Source organism: Setaria italica, chromosome IX (genome assembly GCF_000263155.2).
Source record: "Setaria italica strain Yugu1 chromosome IX, Setaria_italica_v2.0, whole genome shotgun sequence".
Classification (NCBI taxonomy): Eukaryota; Viridiplantae; Streptophyta; class Magnoliopsida; order Poales; family Poaceae; genus Setaria; species Setaria italica.
In genome coordinates, this window is record NC_028458.1 from 31,393,081 (window position 1) to 31,412,524 (window position 19,444).

Here is a 19,444-nt window from a genome sequence, read left to right on the forward strand (position 1 = left end):
CTCAGTGAAGTAGTGAAGCAACTTCTGGTCTACCATCAGCACGGCGTACAGAAGCTTCTGGACCTAGGGGTAGCCCACCTTAGCATCGGTGAGTACCTCACGAACGAAGTACACCGGCCGCTGAACCTTCAGCATGTGTCCAGGCTCCTCCCTCTCAACGACGAGAACGGCGCTAACGACATGGTCACTTGCCACGATGTAGATGAGGAGAGGTTCCTCTCACTCGGGAGTGACAAGGACTGGGGCTGAAGTCAACAAAGATTTGAGGCTCTCTAACGCCTTCTGTGCCTCTTCTGTCAAGACAAATATGTCCGACTTCTTGAGGAGTATGTAGAGCGGCATCCCTTTCTTGCCAAGTCGGGAGATGAACCAACTCAGAGTGGCCAAGTAGCCAGTGAGCCTTTGTACACCCTTGACATTGTGTATGGGACCCATGTTCGTGATGGCCATGATTTTTTTGGGGTTGGCTTCGATGCCACACTCGAACACAATGTATCTGAGCAGCTTCCCCTTCGGAACCCCAAAAATGCATTTCTCGAGATTCAATTTGATCCTGAACCTTCGAAGGTTCACGAATGTTGCGGCGAGGTTCATGATCAGGTCGCCTGCTTGAGCCATCTTTACCATTATGTCGTTGACGTAGACGGCAATAGTGTCCTTCAGCCGCTCGACCTGGTCGGGTTGGTTGGGCGGGTCGATCTGGTCGGTGAAGCACCGTTGCATCCCCCGCTAGTAGGTGGCACCAGCGTTCTTCAGACCAAATTGCATGGCCACATAGTAGTACAAGCCATATGGGGTGATGAAGGAGGTCGCGACCTAGTCGAACTCTTTCATCGTGATTTGATGATAGCCCGAGTAGGCATCCAGAAAGGAGAGGATTTCGCACCCTGAGGTGGAGTCAACTATCTGATCTATGCATGGAAAAGGAAAATGATCCTTAGGACACGCCTTGTTAAGGCTAGTATAGTCAACACACATTCTCCATTTCCCATTTTCTTTTTTACAAGAACTGGGATGGCAAGCCAGTCGGAGTGGTACACCTCCTTGATAAAACCGGCCGCCAGGAGTTTAGCGATCTCCTCGCCTATAGACCTACGCCTCTTGTTGTCGAAGCGGCGCAGGCATTGCTTGGGGGGCTTCGAGCCCGGGGTGATGCGTAGTGCGTGCTCGGCAACCTCCCTCAGGATCTTTGGCATGTCAGCTGCCTTCCATGCGAAGACGTCCCGGTTGGCACGTAGAAAGTTGATGAGCTTGCTTTCCTATTTGGCCGAATGCTTGGTCTCGATCCACACCGCCTTGGTTGGGTTGCTGGGGTCAATCTCCACCGCCTTGGTCTCCTCGGTCGGACTAAAAGCACTCATGGCGGTCGACTCATTGTAGTCGGGCATTGTCGGTGCCACCTCCATTCCGACCTTTGGGACTTCGGCGGAGTTGGCAAGGCCGGTGGCGAGCTCGAAGTTCTCGCGATCACACGCATAGGTGCGCGAGAAGGTGCTACCCACTATGATGGTGTCGTGAGGTCCGCCATCTTCAGCTTGAGGTAGGTGTAGTTGGGGACTGCCATGAACTTGGCGTAGCACGGTCGCCCCAGGATGGCATGGTAGGACCCTAGGAAGTCCACCACCTCGAAGGTCAGGATCCTCGTGCGGAAGTTGGCGTGGTCGCCAAACATGACGTATAGATCGATCTGCCCGAGCGGGTACGCCTGCATCCCTGGGATCACACCACGGAAGGGTGCGCTCACCGGTCGAAGCTCGGACCGGGGGATGCGCATGGTGTTGGGATACAAGGTCGGCTACACTAGCGCAAAACAAAATTTTTCTACCACGTAAACCAAGAAATCTGCCGTATATGGATCATGGGATTACCACTAGATGCGCAGATGCGGAAGTTGATGAAGCACATCGGGGTAGTGTAGTTGATCACATGTCGACGTCGAGCAGCTCCTCAGCAGCTCATCCATGTGCAGCGGTGTCCTCCTTGTGCGCCGACTCGTCAGGTTCCTCGTCGGCTCATCAGGTTCCTCGTCGGAGGTGCCTCGTCCAAGTGCTGCAGATGAAACACCTCCAAGGTATCCACATGTGCGGGAAGAAAGCGTCGCAAGCCGGACTGCTAGGTCCGCGAGTTGCAGCAAAGGTGAGGGCGTGGGAGGGGGCGTGGCTGTGGTTTGGCAAAAAGGGTTAAACCCTAGGGCGCCCCCCACCCCTCAATATATAGGGGTTCCTATGGGCCTCTGGGTCCGAGGCCCATTAGTACTCCTAAACCTTGTCCAATTCAGATCATATCCGAATTGGGCTTCAGCCCTTTAAGTGTGTGACCCTATAGGTTCATATACGTATAGACATGGCCTGAGTACTCCTACTCGGCCAATAATTAGTAGCGGCCTCTAGCAAGACATGCTAACTCCTATAGGCACACGAAGATCATATCAGACGAACCATCATAATATCACATACATGCTATTCCCTTTGCCTTACGATATTTGGTCTAGCTCCAAGTCGACCACTCTTTCTCGATGCTGTGATTCGGAATCCCTTTCTAGGTTAACTCTTAACCTCACGTAGCATGGCCATGCATTTCTGGATCCGATCACTCGAGGGGCCCAGAGATATCTCTCTCAAATAGAGAGGGGCAAATTCCATCTTGACTGACCATGCCTCACAGCATGCTTCTTGACAAACCCGAAAGCTACCTTTATAACTACCCAGTTATGGTGTAGCGTTTGATAGCCCCTAAATAAGTCGATCCACATCTTGAGAACATGTGACAATCTCAGGTCTAAGGACAAAGCGTACACGTTGTGTAAAAAAGAGAACTATGTAATTCGCATTGGGTCAGTCCTAGCACATGTCTCTACACGTGCCCACATTATTAGTTTGACATCTCCATGTCCATGACTTGTGAAATATAGTCATCAACTAATACATGTGCTAGTCTAATATTTATGTGTGTCCTCACATGAACTCCGACTAGGGACAACTTTTAGAATAACCATACAAGTAAAGAGTTTCACACACAATTCACATAATTGGAAATCAATTCAAGAAGCCTTTAATGGATATTCAAGGAACACAATATAAAACATGGATACAATGGAATATCATCATCTCTATCATTGCCTCTAGGGCATACCTCCAACACATGGCATCCAAGGTCCCAACATACAGGATGTTGAGGCCGCTGCCCCCGACCATGAGCACCCGGGTGAGGCGCTTTCTGTTGATGATCGGGTCGACGATGAGCGGGTACCTATAACAACTCTACCTTAATTAGGTATAGTTGAACTTGAGCGAGTCATTAGTCACTAAGTAGAGGTGGTGAAAGGTCCAAATTGCCCCTAAAAAGCTCTTCTTTGAGTTAAATAGAAAACTTAAGTTTCTATTTACCAACTTAATTTTTTGCCGAAATAAGAGTTGTAAAGCTTTTAATTTTAAAAAACTTTTATTAATAACACTTTGGCTAATTTGAAGTGGGATAAGGTCAAAAACAAGAATCAAATCAAGAGTACAACAAAACCCTACAAATGACCTAAGTCCTGGAATTCATGTTTTTCCTCAACTTTGCAACCTGTTATCTCACCATTCTTTATCTAACCTCAAGTTAGACCTTAAATAGAAGTTGTCATCCTGGCCCTGCTGGGGCTGCTTGCCCTGACGGTCGGTCGCGGCGACCAACGTCGGGTTGGTCGGTCGGCGCCAGTCCTTCTTGTTCTTTTTGCCCCTCTGTTTGGAGGGCCCTCATCCTAGACTTCACGCTTGGCCTTGCCCTTGTCCCTACCGCCGCTGAAGACTGCCCGGGCCGCCTCCTCATCGGAGTCATAGTTTGTGGCGATGTTAAGTAGGTCGTGGGTGGTTTGGGGCTTGACGCAGCCGAGCTTGTGAACCAAGGATTTGCAGGTCATCCCGGAGAGGAACGCGCTGACAACATCTGTGTTGACGATTTCAGGGAGGGAGTTGCATTGCCTCGAGAACCTAAGGATGTAATCCTGCAGGGACTCGTTGGGCTCCTGTTTGCAACTCTTGAGGTCCCAGGAGTTCCCAAGGCGGATGTAGGTCCCCTGGAAGTTCCCTATGAACACCTTCTTGAGGTCCGTCTAGTCGCGGATGCTATTGGGCGAAAGGAATTTGAGCCAAGCTTGAATGAACTCCCCTACACAGATGGGGAGGTACTGGATGATGAAGTAATCATCATCTGCATCGCTGGCTCGACAGGCGAGCCAGAAGTTTTCCAACCATACACCGAGGTTCATCTCCTCAGTGTACTTAGCGATGCTGGTGGGTGGTCAGAATCACTATGGGAATGGCGCTTTTGGAATGCGGTGACCAAAAGCACGTGGTCCCGGGCCGTCCGAGCTAGGACTTTGGTCGCGTACTGGTCGCTCGGTCGACCGCCACGCCTAGGGTGCACCTCCTCGTGTTCCTCGTCGGACCAGTCGTGGCCCGCGCCACCCACGCTTGCCGCCATTTGGTGGACATCGGCGTCGTGCCGAGCCAGGCACCACGCATGGATGACGCTACGTGCATCATAGTTCAGTCCAAGCTACTAACACATGTGCTGGCAATGTGGAGCTGGTGCCGAACCGGGCTACGGCATGGCTGTGGCACTCCGCCCTGCACGATGTGGCTGCGGGGGCGACTGGTCGGAGTGATTCAACTGGTGCGGCCCTAATGCCCCGGTCGGGCAAGAGGCCGCGTGCTACTATTGTGATATGAAGCTCTCTGCCTGCTGGATGGCGGCGGTCTCTACCAGCACCCGAAGGTTCCGGTGGATTGCCTGCTCCTGCGGGTTGGTAGGCTCGGGGAGGCTGCACAGAAGCATCGCTATGGCGGTGCTGTTCTGGCTAGCCCGAGCAAACTGTGGGGGGCTCATCCCCCCCAGCTAGGATGTTCTATTGGACCTGGCGGGCGCGCCGCTCGCCGGGTTGCGCATGTGCGGCTCAGAGCACGAGCTGGGCGCACCGGCGCGGGTGGGTGCTAGGCCTGCCGCCATTGACACGGTTTGTCGTTGTGCGCCTACACCTGCGACTGGGCCTCTGCGTGGTGGTCCAGTAGGGTGTGAGCCCTCTGAGACTCCACCACCTCCAGTGGCTGTCCCGGGGCATCCGCCATGGCCCATTGCCGGGACAGAGGATGGTTGGACACCATGTTGTCACTAATGCTGGAGCCGTCGCTCTCTTTCTCCTTGTCGCAGAGGTCGTGGAAGGATGCGGGAGCACAATCCGCCATTCCCATGAACTCACATGGGTGAGGGGGCGACATCATGACCCTCTAGAGCCCTCGTGCGTACGCATCCGCAGGGGACGCGAGACCATAGGGGAACCAGCCACGTGGCAAGTGCAACGGAGACAACGGGGTCCCTCCAGAGAGCTGGCAGAAAGTGTTGATCAGTGAGTACATGATAGTGTCCACGTCACTCACCGTAGGGTTTGAGCCCAACACGGACTCGATGTGGAGCGCGAGCACCTCAATGTTGAGATCGTCGAGCGGCTCATGGTCGATGGAGGGGCTCCTTCCCGGGACGCCGGGGTGACCGCCTCCTTGCGGAGGTGGAGTACGCCGAGCTGATCGGCAACGAAGTCTAGACTTCCGAAGCGGAAGGTCTGGGATGGCGCGAAGGTGGCGGAACCCACATCCCACCAAGTGTGGGTGCAGGAAACTCCAGCGAGCCGAAGTGAATCGTGTTGCTCGAGCTCATCATACTGAAAGTAGTGGGAAGGTAGGCCATCCGATGACCTACAAAAATGCGAATGCACGATGTCCTCCCCTCGGACGGCGCCAACTGTCGGTGCGAAATCTGGCCGACAAGTAAATATTTGCAGTTTTGCTGTGCGTTAGATCGGATATGGCCTAGCACACAATGACACAGGATGTATACTGGTTTAGGCAACGCACCCTACGTCCAGCCGGGATCAGTCGGTGGACTTTATTCCTGAGCCCAAGTGCTTAAAGTTTGCAGTGGGGGTACAAAAGAGAGGAGGATGAGAGGGGGTGCCGAAGTCCTGGCCTTGTTCTCATCTCAATGGAAGAGAGTGATAGGAGCTCAGATGTGCGCTAAGTGTGGAGAGTGTGAAAGCGTAAGAGTGTAAGAATGTAAGAGTGCGTAAGTCGTAGAGGTGGAGGGTCCATCCCCTTTTATAGTACAAGGGAACAACCTTACAGGTCAGAAAGGATAAGACAGTGAGAGTACGGGCGCTGCCTAACCTTGTTGAAGCCCATGTCATCTAGTACGATATGGCCTCCATCCTCGGTTCCTGTTCTCCTCATCAGGCCACTCCATCGTAGCGAGTAGGTTTACGGCGGTACTGTACAGGTGTGCGCAGGGCGTGGCACGGTACGGTTCTGCGTACAGTCAGCTGACCCGGGTGCTTCCTCGTTATCCATCCCACTTTCTCCCTAGGCCCACACAGGATCGAGAAAGAGCGGTCGGCTTGGAGCTAGACCAAATATCATGAGGAAAAGGGAGTAGCAAGTACGTGATGTCGTGACAGTTCATCTGATATGATCTTTGTGTGCATATAGGAGTTGGCACGTCTTGCTAGAGGCCGCTACCGACTATCGGGCCGAGTAGGAGTACTCAGGCCATGTCTATACATATCCGAACCCATAGGGTCACACACTTAAGGGGCTGCAAGCCCAATTCGGATATGATCCGAGTTGGATTAGGTTTAGAAATACTAATGGGCCTCGGACCTAGAGGCCCATAAGGAATCTCTAAAAAAAGAGGGGTGGGGCGCCCTAGGGTTTGATGCTTTTGGCTGAAAACACATCTGTCGTGCCTCCCACGCCCTCGCCCTATTGCAACTCACAGACCTAGCAGTCCGGCTTGAGACGCTTCCTCCCTGCACGTGTGGATACCTTGGAGGTGTTGCACCTGCAGCACTTGGACGAGCCACAACGAGCCGTCGACGAGCTGCGGCACGAGGATGACCTTGCTGCACGTGGACGAGCTATTGAGGAGCTGCTCGATGTCGACGTGATCGACTATGTGTTCGACTACACTGATCGACTTCGCTGCCCCGACGCGATTCTACATCTTCTGCACCAGTGCGTCGAGTGGTAATCCCGTGATCCATATACGACAGTTTTCCTAGTTTACGCGGTAGAAAAAATTTTATTTTGCGCTAGCGTAGCCTACCTTGTATCCCTACAACTCAGTTGGGTGTACCCGGTCGGGAGAGCTCAGTCAGGAGAACTCAGTCGGGGTCGAACTGTGGCCTACCCCCGATTGGCTCCTTCTGGTCAGGGCACCAACTAGGCTTCCTAGTCGGAGGAGCCGTCTGGTAGCTGTATCATGGTCTCGGCCTAGCTTCGCGTAGCTGGGCCGGCCTAGGTACACATTATTGTTGTGCCCTTCGTTGGGCCAAGTGTTGTGGGAAGGAAGTCCCGTTGGGGACTCCAGGTCTATGGACCCATCAGGTAGACTCTAGATATGTCTTAGAACTCTTGCCTATGATCTTGTCAAAATTGGTGGGCAAAATCTCTGGTTCCATGAACTCTTGGATGAACTCGGCCTCTGTCAGATGTTCCGACCCCGAGTCGAAAGTTCCGGCAAGTGCCTGATGTTTCTGTTTTGATTCATGTATCATCTCTTGACTCCATCCTAATCCTTTTGTAAATCATGTCAGATGGGTCGTGACAAGAAAGGCAAACATCATGAGGAGACACCGGAGATTGAAATCTAACTCATCTACCAAATCGGAAGATCAAATGCCTATTGCCCAATGGAAGAGGAAAAGGCAGTCCCCAAGGTTCCCCAACGTGCTCAAGGCAGGGGGAGGCCTATTCCAGCTGGAGGTCCTAGTCAAGGTGGTCGACCTCGCATGAAGAATGCATCCGCTCCGAGTGCTCATATGGATGAAAATGAGATGATCACTTTGGACTTTCTTGAACAAGTGATCCTTTACATGTCCAAACCCATTCGAGAAGAGAGGCCAGGATATAATGGAGTTCGAATGGTGGATTATCGAAAGGACAAGCATGATATAAGAGCTCTCCGGTATGATAGGCCCTTCCAATATCAAAAGGAGTTCTGTAGGGATGTTCGTTTTTTGCTGCGTTTTCATGCTGATTGGTATGAGTCAGTGATCTTTTGCAAAAGCCATCCTACTACTAAGATGAAGTATATTCATTAGCCATACTTTAATGCTATTGAGCTGTCGGTCATTGAGCAAGTTTGGGAAGCATGTAGGGACAAAAATCTTGTTCAACTCATGAAGTTCAATTGTGATTCAAATGAAGAAGTCATTGCTCAATTCTATGCCAATCTTTACATTGACCGTGTCAATAAGGTAATGCATTGGACTCTTCAAGGGAAGCCCCTCTCCACAACATATGCCGAATTTGCTAGTATATTTGGTTATGATGAAGAGGATCTCACTAGATATAAGATTCATGAGATAGAGAATGTCATTGAGGATGGTAAGAAGTCCTTCATGTATGACAGTGCTTATGGGCCAATTGAGCATTGTACTACCAAGGGTATGATTCCTTTTTACAAGTTGCTCAACTAGCTTTTTCGCTATACTCTCTGTCCTAAAGGTGGTGATGCAGACAATATCTCCAACATGTCAAAGAACCTGCTTGCAAGAATGCACCCAGTATGGGTGAATTTAGTGTCTTTGACTTCATTTGGGAAAAGATTATTATTTATTCTTACTCACCCAAGAAGAGTTGTCACTATGCTCCTTATATTTTTCCTATGATCAAGGTAGTGACACAATTGGAGATCTTGACAGACAAGGGTCATCCAGTATACAAGCCCAAGAAAGGTCACATTGAGCGACTATGCAAGATTAGCTCTCATGGTATTCATCCTCCACCTCCACAAGGACCTTCTCATAGGGCTTCATCTTCTTAAGGACCATCTCATGGAGCTTCACCTTCTCATAGACCATCTAGCTCTAAAGGTCCTCCACCCTCTCGTGCTCCTAAGAAGGAAGGGATCTTCAACTTCTTATCACAAGGTTTCTTTGCATGCTTCAATGTGGGCCGCCACAATGCGGAAGAGATGTATGCCCACAAGAAGCATGTGAATGAGCAGCTTTTGAAGATTGAAAAGAAGCAAAAGGAGCTCATGGCTAAAAATGATATACCACATTCTCCCGTCCATGCTTCTATGGATTATCCTCCTCCACCGGTGTTCTACAACCCTTGGGAGGAAATTAGACAGTCCTCCATGTTCTTTGGGGCTCCCATGATGAAGACTTGGGTGGGCGAGAGGAGTCCAACGAGGAACAAGAGGATGTCCCCGCTGCTCACACTCCTACCGATGAGGGCGATGAGGGTGAAGATGATGATGAGGACGACAACAATGATGATGACTTGATGAGTGATGGCTATGGAAGGGCCTTCCCTTTTTGAAGCTTGATGCCAAAGGGAGAGTGAGCTCACCGTGGACCATGTGGTGGCTGCTTATTATCCTTATCTTTGAGCTTTAGTTTGTTGGCTTGTGGACATGTAAAACATTAATATGGTGTGATGTGTGGTGTGCCAAGTGAGACTTTTAAATTTGTAAGACTTATTTATGCTTTGCTATGTTGGTGTGGATCTAGAACTTAATGCTTATGTGATGATCATGGTTTGACGTATTGTTTATTTCCACTTAGTTGATGTGATATATCTTGTCATGTGCATTACGTTGATATTAATGTCACACATTACACCCCACAAATGCAAGTATATAGGGGGAGCTCTCTTAAAATGTACAAATGGCATTTGAGGCCATTTTTCATTTTATCTTGAAAGATGCACATATTAAGGGGGAGCTTATCTATATGGTTGGATTCAAAATGTTTATATATTTGTCTTATGAGCCTGAGTTGTGTTGTCATCAATCACCAAAAAGGGGAAGATTGAAAGTGCATTTGGCCCCCTAAGTGGCTTTTGGTGTTGATAACATGAATAACTAAGGAACTAATTTATCGAGAAATTGAAAGGTTTAAATGTTTACAAATGAAAAAGTGCAAGAGAGGATCCCAATTTGTTTGAAGGACGGTGTTGAAGCATAAAAGAAGATTTTTTATGCTTTCTATTTTTGAATTTGAGTATAGGAACACTACACTATAAATGGGGATACGGAAGGATAGCTTGAAGATGTCAAAGTGCTTATTTGAGATGCTAATCACCTACGAGAGGCACCACTCATACACTTGCCCATTTAGTTTCTCACAATTTCTGTGAGTGTCGGAAGTTCTGACATGGGGTCGGAAGTTCCAACACCTGGCGGAAATTTTTGAAAACTTCCGAGAGGGGGTGCTCAGCGGGTTTTAACTGAACAGTATTGGAAGTTCCGACCCTATGTCAGAAGTTCCGATAATAGGTGCCAGAAGTTTCTAGTAACTTCTGGTAGGGGTTGCTCAGCTGTTTTATTTGAACTGTGTCAGAAGTTCTGACAATCACTTAACAGAATTGCAACAACTAGTTTTTGGGCCTCGGGTATTTATACCCCCCCAGCCCCCCTTCATTTGTTGCTGACCTAACCCGAGACAAACTCCTCCAAGAGCATTCAATACTCATCCCCACTCCCTCCTTGAGCTAAATCTTTGAGAGTTTTGAGTTAGGGCTTGGGTGAGAGAAGGATTTGAGATGTATGACTCAAGCTTTGAGTGAGAGGTCAACCAAGGTCATCTGAAGAGCACTTGAAGCATCTTCGGTCTTCGATTCGCATTGGTTACTCTTGAAGCTTGCTTCTAGATGGTTCGGCATCGCCCGTTTGAGTGCCCTCTTGTTGTGGTGCACCTAGGAAGTTTGTATTGCCCATCCTCTTGGAGGATTCATAGTAAGTGACTCAATCCTCCTTTGTAGTTGATTGACAGAGGTAAAGGGTTGGTGAGGACCCAGCTCTTTGTGAGCTACTCAATAGAGATGTAGCTTCCTTTGTGAGAGTGAACTTCGGTAAACAAATCCTTTGTCTCGTGTGCTTATTGTATTATTCAAGTTCTTGTTGATCTAGAACTTGATTTGTGCTGATCTACATTCTTGTGAAGTTTCTACCATAAGGATCACCTGCAGTAGTCTCTATACTTCATTGCTGAACTTTTGATTCAAATATTTTCTGCTGAAACCTAATTTATTTTGAATTTCGTAGAGTACTTTTAACTATGTCGGAAGTTCCGACCCCGTCCATTGACCCTCCCTCTAGGAATCACATGATCCTTTCAACCTTCCATGAAATTGAGGAGATCTTTGAAATAAGTCTTGCTACTCCTTTTGAGTACTAATTGCAGCTTGTGATCGACTTGTTGTATGTCCCTGAATCTTAGGTAGGAAATCTTCTATTGTGGAACTTGGAGGGCCTAGCCTGAAGCCCGTGACCAATGGCAGTAGCCACTCGGTCCAAGATGTTGCCCCAATGCCAACAAGTCCACAGCCAGAAGAACATCCTATGCCCATAAGCAACCTAGGTGCCATATCTCTCGTAGCAGCGTTGATGCAGGATGTAATATCTTTATTGACTAACATTGTAGTGCCAGTCCCCGAGCAACGAGTGCCTGAAGTTGTGGAGGCGACTACCTCTGGCACAATGGCTACTCTTGTAGCCCCCGAGCCAGAGGTAGCAACTGAAGCAGCAGAAGTGCTGGAAGTTGTGGTGGCCGACCCATCATCCGAGCTGGGTCCGTTGACAAGTTGTGCCATGGTTCCACTCAGCGCAATGGATTTCGAAGCACACGGGGACCCACTAACAGTTGGAGAACTTAATCTTGAAAACATTCAGTTGATCGACAGCCCACTGCTAGACATAGATATGGTAGCTAGAATGATAGAGCTATACCACCGCGTCGGTGCATATGCAAAGGTATGCTTTGATCCAACTTTCTCCATAACTTCAAACCAGTACTTGTACCTTGACATGAGTACATATTTTGTGGTGCAGGATGTCATCAGACGCTCCCAGCAAAAATCTCAGATGCTTCAAGGCTTTGGGGACTCAGTACTCCGTGCTGAGGCCCTTGCCAAGGAGCTTGCCAAAAAGAGGGAGTACTCCTCCCGGTTGCTGATGAAGTATGACGGACAAGCCACCGAATATTCAAACCACGTTCAGCAGCTGGAGGAGGAAAAAGACGATCTCAGGGGACGTAACAAGTCTTTGAACTAGCAACTAAAAGCTAATTGATCTTCTCCCTTGGTCTTCAAGTAATGATGTTACTTGCAATATTGATCCTCTTGTGGATTATTTGTGCAGCGCTCGAGAAGTCAAAGGATGATCTCTAGGGACAAATCACCAACTGGAAGAACTCATGCTACTGGGTGACAGATCAACATGATAAGGTGACTGCATTATATGAGAACCTAGATCATCATCTGAAGAAGGAGAAGAAGATGCACGAAGACAGGGAGGTCGACTTGGTTAATGCCATGAAGACCCTTTAGGAGCGGAGGCCAAGCTGGAAGCTGCAAGACTTGCTCTAAAGGAAATATCCGAAGCAGTCTAGCTGATTGCGGACATGGTAGAGCCCCCAGTTGAGGGTGTAGAGCCTCACCCTTTGTCCGAAATACTCAAGGATGTGCCAGCAAAGTTCACCGGCTACGTTTAGAAGATAGCGAAGTATTAGGAAGTATATGTGTATATTAGGATGTATTTATACTTTCCTTGTACACTTGATGTATTTCTTGTACTCCAAGCCATATTGGCCATATATATAGAGGTCACCCCTCCTCATTAGGGTGTGTGGTGTTTTCCCATCTACTTCTCAACATGGTATCAAGAGATTAGATCATGGGCCTCCTCTCCTCTCCTCTCCCTTGCGCCTCCCTACTATCCCACGCGTAACCCTAGGGCAGTGTCCCTCCTGCTGTGCCACCACCACCCCTTCCGCTGCACCTCCTATCGCGTGCGCCCCCTCCCTGCCGCACGCCATGGCCATCCTCTCCTCCATCAACTCTTCTATGTTCGGTGATGCCACCGCCCCTGCTGATGGCTCTGTGCCGCCGTCTTGCGCGCCTGTTGGCGCCGGCGGTGGTGCCCTTGTGCCGTCACCTCCTCCTGGTCCGCCTCCTCCTGGCGCCGGCGGTGGTGCCCCTGTGCCACCCCCCGACCCCCCTCCTAGCGCAGGCAGTGGCGCTCCCCGTGGTGGCGGTTTGCATCTTACCAATGCTCCACCACCCATCATCCACCCCTACGCCACAGTCTCCATCAAGTCTCACATTCCCATGACGTTGATGATCAAGTCCTCTGCCTATACCAAGTGGGCGTATTTCTTCAAGTCCATGTGCGGTAAGTTCGGCCTCAAGTCGCACATTGATGACACGATGGTGCCCTGTCCCTAGGACCCCGACTAGGATCAAGCAGATTGCTACATCCGCTCCTGGTTCTTCAACTCTGTCGATGTCTCCATCCTCGATCTCGCCATGACGATGATGATCAGACTGCCCAGGATCTTTGGCTCGCCATAGAGGGCCTCTTCCTCGCCAACAAGCAGTCCCGGGCGATCTTCCTCAGCCATGACTTCCACTCCATGACACAGGGTGACTCCTCCATCACTGAGTACTGCAGCTGCATAAAGACCCTCGCCAACGCCCTCCGTGACGTCAGCCATCCCATTCAGGACTCCCAGCTTGTCTTAAACCTCCTCCGCGGCCTCAACCCGCGCTTCTCCAAAACCGCCAACGACATCGCCAACTCTACCATTGGCTTCTTGTCCTTTGCCCAGGCACGGGACATGCTCGCCCTGGATGAACTTCACCTCACCAATGAGGAGAAGATCTCCAACTCCACCACCCTCCTTGCTGGGAACTCTTCGTCATCTTCATCCTCCAGCTGTACGGGCGGGTGTCGCCCGCCGTCTGGATTTGTCCAGACTGGCGGCGACGGCAGCAATAGTAGCAGCGGCTTCCAGATGCCCCATGATAGTGGCGGCTTCCATGATGGCGGGCCCCCATGACCCACCGGCCCATGGTTCTGCTTCAATCCGGGGCCTGGCTCCTACGGCCCCTCGGGTTTCCAATAGGTTGGCCATCAGGGCGGTGGGGGCTGGCGCGCTGGCACCCCTGGCCTCCTTGGCCCCCCTCCGCAGTCTCACGCCGCCTAGCCCCCATTCAGGCGCCCCCTTAAGCGCCAACCTAGGACCAGGCAGGCCTGGTTGCCACCTTGAACTAGATGGCGCTGTAGAACGGCGGCTAGGTCGTTGACTCAGGTGCATCCAGCCACATGTCGTCTTCAGATGGTACTCCTCCATTATTTTCGGTAATGGTCACACCCTTCCCCTCACATGCCACGGCAACTCCACCCTCACCACCGCCATCTCCCACTTTCGCCTTAAGAATGTCCTTGTTGTCTCTTCTTTAATTCGTAATCTGATTTCTATTTGTCAGTTTACTAAGGACAATAATTACACCATAGAGTTTGACGCTTTTGGTTTTTCTATCAAGGATTTTCTGACCAGACGCGTGATACTTCGCTGCAATAGCACTGGCGATCTTTACACCATGCCTCCAGCATCTAGCTTTGCAGCGCCCCACGCCGGCCTCGCCATCTCCTCCATTTTGTGGCATCTCCGTCTTGGTCATCCTGGTCCTGCCGCCATCGCTACACTTAGACAGACTTCATCTATTGCCTGTAATAAAGACAATCACACTTTATGTCATTCACGTCAATTAGGGAAACATGTGCGGTTACCTTTCTCACATTCTAGCTCTCGCAGCTCTGCTCCTTTTGAGTTAGTTCACTGTGATGTTTGGACTTCTCTCGTTGCTAGCGTTTCTGGTTATCACTACTACCTAGTCCTTTTGGATGACTTCTCGCATTTTTGTTGGACGTTTCCTCTAGTTCACAAGTCTGAAGTTGCCGCACACATCACTGACTTCTGCGCCTATGCTCATACGCAGTTTAGTCTTCCCGTTCGAAGCATCCAAGCTAACAATGGAACCGAGTTTGTCCATAAGACTCTCACATCTTTTTTGACTTCTCGGGGTATCCACTTGCGCCTCTCGTGTCCCTATACTTCTCCCCAAAATGGAAAAGCCGAGTGTGTCCTCCGCACCCTTAATAACGTGACTCGCACCTTGCTCATTCACGCATCCATGGCCACCTCATACTGGGCCGAGGCACTTGCCACTGCCACCTATCTTCTGAACCGGCATCCCTGCTCCGTCGTTCAAAATGACATTCCCTACTGCCTCCTCTATTCCGAACCTCCCGAGTACTCTCACTTATGTGTATTCGGTTGTCTTTGTTACCCTAACCTCTCAGCCACGGCACGCCACAAGCTTGCTCCTTGTTCCATAGCATGTGTCTTCCTCGGTTATCCCTCCTCTCATAAGGGGTACCGCTGCCTTGACTTGTCCACTCGTCGAGACTCATCTCTCGCCATGTTGTCTTTGACGAGTCTATTTTCCCCTTCTCTCCCACCCCACTCACCCATCGCAGCTCGACTTTCTCTTGTTCAGTCCCTCCAATGCTCCTGCTTCCCCCTCGGTCGCCCCGTCCTCGGACGTCAAGCAGTCGCAACCCTCACCCATTGTTTTGTAGGAACTCAGTGACGATGACCCTGCCATCTTGGTACGTGGACCGATCGTGTACCTCGCTCCATCTGCAGGAGCGACACTGCTCTGTACTTCACCGGTTGGGCGCCCCGACCGTCCCGGCGAGCGCCTCAATAGTGCAAGCAAGCGCCCCAACTGCACCAGCGCGCGCTCCGACCGGTCGAGCCAGCACCCCGACAGCATCGGCGAGCGCCCCGACCATCCAGGCGAGCGCCCCGACCATCCAGGCGAGCGCCTCGACCGAACTGGCACGCACTTCGACTGCTTGGGTGAGCGCTCCGACCAGTCGGGCGAATGCCCCGATCGTATCGGCGAGCGCCCCGACCACACCGGCGAGCGCTCTGATCGGTCGGGCGTCGTCACCACCAGACCCTCCACGCCCTGTCACTCGGTCTGTAACTGGGGCAATCCAGCGGGTCCACTACCAGGGCATGACAGCCTTGACATCTTCTCCACCCTCTCCTATTCTGGCGAACTATCGTAGTGCTCTTGCTGACGCCAACTGGCGTGCTGCCATGGTCGACGAGTTTCAGGCTCTCATCGACAACGACACCTGGCGCCATGTCCCGCGGCCTCCCGGTGCCAATGTCGTGTTGGGCAAGTGGATCTTCTAGCATAAGTTCCACGCTGATGGGTTCCTCGCCCGGCACAAGGCGTGCTGGGTGGTTCATGGCTTCTCCCAGCATCACAGCATCGACTACGATGAGACCTTCAGTCCAGTTGTCAAACCGGCGACGATACGGACCGTCCTCAGCATCGCTACTTCTTGCGTCTGGCCGATCCACCAGCTGGACGTGAAGAATGCATTTTTTCACGGACACCTCGCGGAGACTGTCTACTGCCAGCAGCCTCCCAGCTTCGTCGACCCTGTCACCCCCGATCACATCTGTCACCTGTAGAAGTCCTTGTATGGACTGAAGCAGGCCCTGAGGGCATGGTACTCGTGGTTCGCCTCCTTCATTTGACAGCTCGGCTTTGTCGCCTCCACCTCTAACACCTCCCTCTTTGTACAAAGAGGGGCCGAGCATCGCCTACCTACTACTTTATGTCAACGACATCGTCCTCACCACCTCGTCCTCAACTCTTCTATGGCACATCATGGGGCATCTTCACTCCGAGTTTGCCATGACGAATCTTGGCAACCTACATCACTTCCTCGGCATCTCCATCACGCGTTCCTCCAAGGGTCTATTCTTCTCTCAGTGACAGTACGTCCTTGATCTTCTTCAGCGTGTTGGCATGGCTGAGTGTCACTCTACAGCGACTCCCGTTGACACTCATGCCAAGCTTTCGGCACACGACGACGCCAAGCTCCAGGATGGCTCTGAGTATCGGAGTCTTGCTGGCGCCCTTCAGTACCTTACTCTAACTCGACCTGACCTAGCGTATGCGGTTCAGCAGGTGTGCCTCTTCAAGCATGACCTGCGTAGGCCCCACATGGCCCTGATCAAGCGCATCCTGTGCTATGTGAAGGGCACACTCTCCTCCGAACTTCACATTGGCACTGGTCCTGTTCAGTCTCTAACTGCCTACTCCAACGCCGACTAGACTAGCTGCCCGGACTCTAGACACTCCACATCCAGCTTTTGCGTCTACCTCAGCGACAATCTGGTGTCTTGGTCCTCCAAGCGCTAGACCATGGTGTCTCATTTCAGTGCTGAGGCGGAGTACCGAGCTATGGCTCATGCTATGGCAGAGTGTTGCTGGCTGCGTCAACTTCTTCAGGAGTTTTATGTCCCGCTTGCTTCGGCCACTGTTGTCTACTATGACAACGTGAGTGCTGTCTACATGACAGCCAACCCGGTGCATCATCGGCGCACGAAGCACACCGAGATTGATATTCACTTTGTCCGTGTGAAGGTGGCCTTGGGTGAGGTCCAGGTCCTCCATGTGCCGTCCTATCACTAGTTCACGGACATTATGACCAAGGGCGTGCCAACTCCTTTGTTTACTGAGTTTAGGTCCAAGTTGTGTGTTCATGATCCTCCCGCTTCGACTGTGGGCGGGTATTAGGAAGTATATGTGTATATTAGGATGTATTTATCCTTTCCTTGTATACTTGATATATTCCTAGTACTCCAAGCCACATATATATAGGTCACCCCCCCTCATTAGGGTGTGTGGTGTTTTCCCATCTACTTCTCAACACGAAGTCTGTCTCCAAGCGGTTGCTAAGCTTCATGAAGTCCTTCTACCCGCAAGCTGATCTAACTCCTGTTGCAGAAGGAATAGCGGAGGACTGATGGGATGAGCTCTTTCAGCAACACCTACAAGATATGGACCCTATCGCAGAAGAAGTAGCAAATCATTTAGACCTCGAGTTGTCTTGTACAAAAAGCAAACATTAGTTCTTGTAATGTAAACATGATATGAATGCTCTGAAATGTAAATAATTCTAAATCTTGTTGCAATTTTTGTTGCCTTCGACTTGTGTTTTTTTAGTGCCTCTTACGATCTATCCTGATAATTACTCGTGCGGTAGATGTAAGTATCTGCGCACAAGGCTACTTTGATGAACCTCTTTAGATACACGATGTAGAGTACTATAGGATGTCACTCCGTTTTGCGGAGTATGAGTACTCAAGGCATCTGGATAGTTAGACCTCTTAGGTGAGTAGTCTCTTTAGGATTTCTTCGATTAGAGCCTATCTTTATAACCTCTCTGAGTTGTATTGATGTTGCGCTCCTAAAACCCCTAAAACTACAAACTTGCTATTACAAGCCGCGACTAGACAGATTTGTCTAGTAAAAAGTATCTTAGGTAGTGTAGGCAACTCCTGAAGTGCGGACGACTTCTTTTCTGCGAGCCACTAAGGGGCAGATTTGTCCAATGAATTGACTAACTTATGAATTTTAATGCAGTCTTGTCTTTGCAAGCCGCATTTGGACAATTTCATTCGGTGAGTTGAATAACTCAGAAATTTTTTGCAGACTTGTCATTACAAGCTGCGGTTTGGACGACTTTGCCCAGGGAGCTGAATAGCTCTACGAACTTGCTTCTACAAGCCGTAATTAGGTAGAAATAAGTAATCGTATTACGACGAAAAATATGACTGCTTTATTGAATTGTAGTTCTACAACTAAGGTCGATGGCCAGTGTACATGAATATGTAAACTAAGGATAAAATAGACAAAGTTGCTCGATGTTCCATGAGTTATCGACGTCTTCACTAGAGAGATGTTGGAGCCTATACGACCCAGGTCCAATGACCTTGGAAACGATGAACGGACCCTCCGATGGTGAGTTTAGCTTGTGCAGTCCCTTGGTGTCTTGGATACGCTTGAGGACCATATAGCCTGTATTGAACGAACGTTCCTTGATGTTGCGATCATGATAGCGGTGGATTCCTTCAAGGTACCTTGCAAACTGGATGAGTGCTGCACAGCGAGCTTCTTCGAGACAGTCTAGACACCTTGTTTCTTTTGCTGCGCCCTCCTCATACTGCTCGACTACTGGAGATTTCCACATGACATCGGCAGGGAGGACAGCTTCGGATCCGTAGACTAGGAAATAGGGAGATTGCCTTGTAGGCTTGCATGGCTGGGTATGGAGCCCCTAGAGGACATTTAGTAGTTCTTTCCACCAGTACTCCGTTGAATCCCCCAGGCGTCGTAGGCTGTGGGCCAATCATGTCGACCCCCAGCATGCGAAAGGCCAAGAGGGTGGTATGGTGATCAGCTTGTAGGTAGAGACGTGTTGTTGCTTGGTGAAGAATTGGCATCCTTGGCATTTGCGGACTAGTTCCTTGATGTCAGCGAGAGCTGTAGGCCAATAGAACTCCACTCTGAAAACTTTACCTACGATCGTTCGTGAGGCTGCATGGTTGCCGCAAATGCCTTTGTGAACTTCCTCCAGTATGTCCTTCCCGTTTTGCCGTGAGACGCACTTCATGAGTACTCCTGATGATGCGCCTCTTCTGTAAAGCTTGTCTCCGACTAGAACATAGTTTTTGCCGTGTTGTGAG

The 19,444-nt window shown here is 50.4% G+C and overlaps 1 protein-coding gene across 1 annotated transcript; it reads right to left on the reverse strand.

Moving 5' to 3' along the window:
• Positions 1-1,259: 1,259 nt before the first annotated feature.
• Positions 1,260-1,774, reverse strand: LOC101775149. Its single transcript, XM_004986652.1, has 2 exons — positions 1,559-1,774; positions 1,260-1,460 (listed from the first exon to the last, which is right to left on the reverse strand). The coding sequence occupies exons 1-2, from the start codon at positions 1,772-1,774 to the stop codon at positions 1,260-1,262; spliced, it is 417 nt and encodes a 138-aa protein (XP_004986709.1).
• Between the last annotated feature and the right edge of the window lie 17,670 nt (positions 1,775-19,444).

What these genes read in the sequence shown, in the direction of transcription:
- LOC101775149 (XM_004986652.1), bottom strand. Translation starts at nt 1,774, where the DNA reads ATGCGCATCCCCCGGTCCGAGCTTCGACCGGTGAGCGCACCCTTCCGT. An exon ending in GCTACGCCAAGTTCATGGCA is followed by an intron (nt 1,461 to 1,558) that starts GTCCCCAACTAC and finishes TGTGATCGCGAG; the next exon opens with AACTTCGAGCTCGCCACCGG.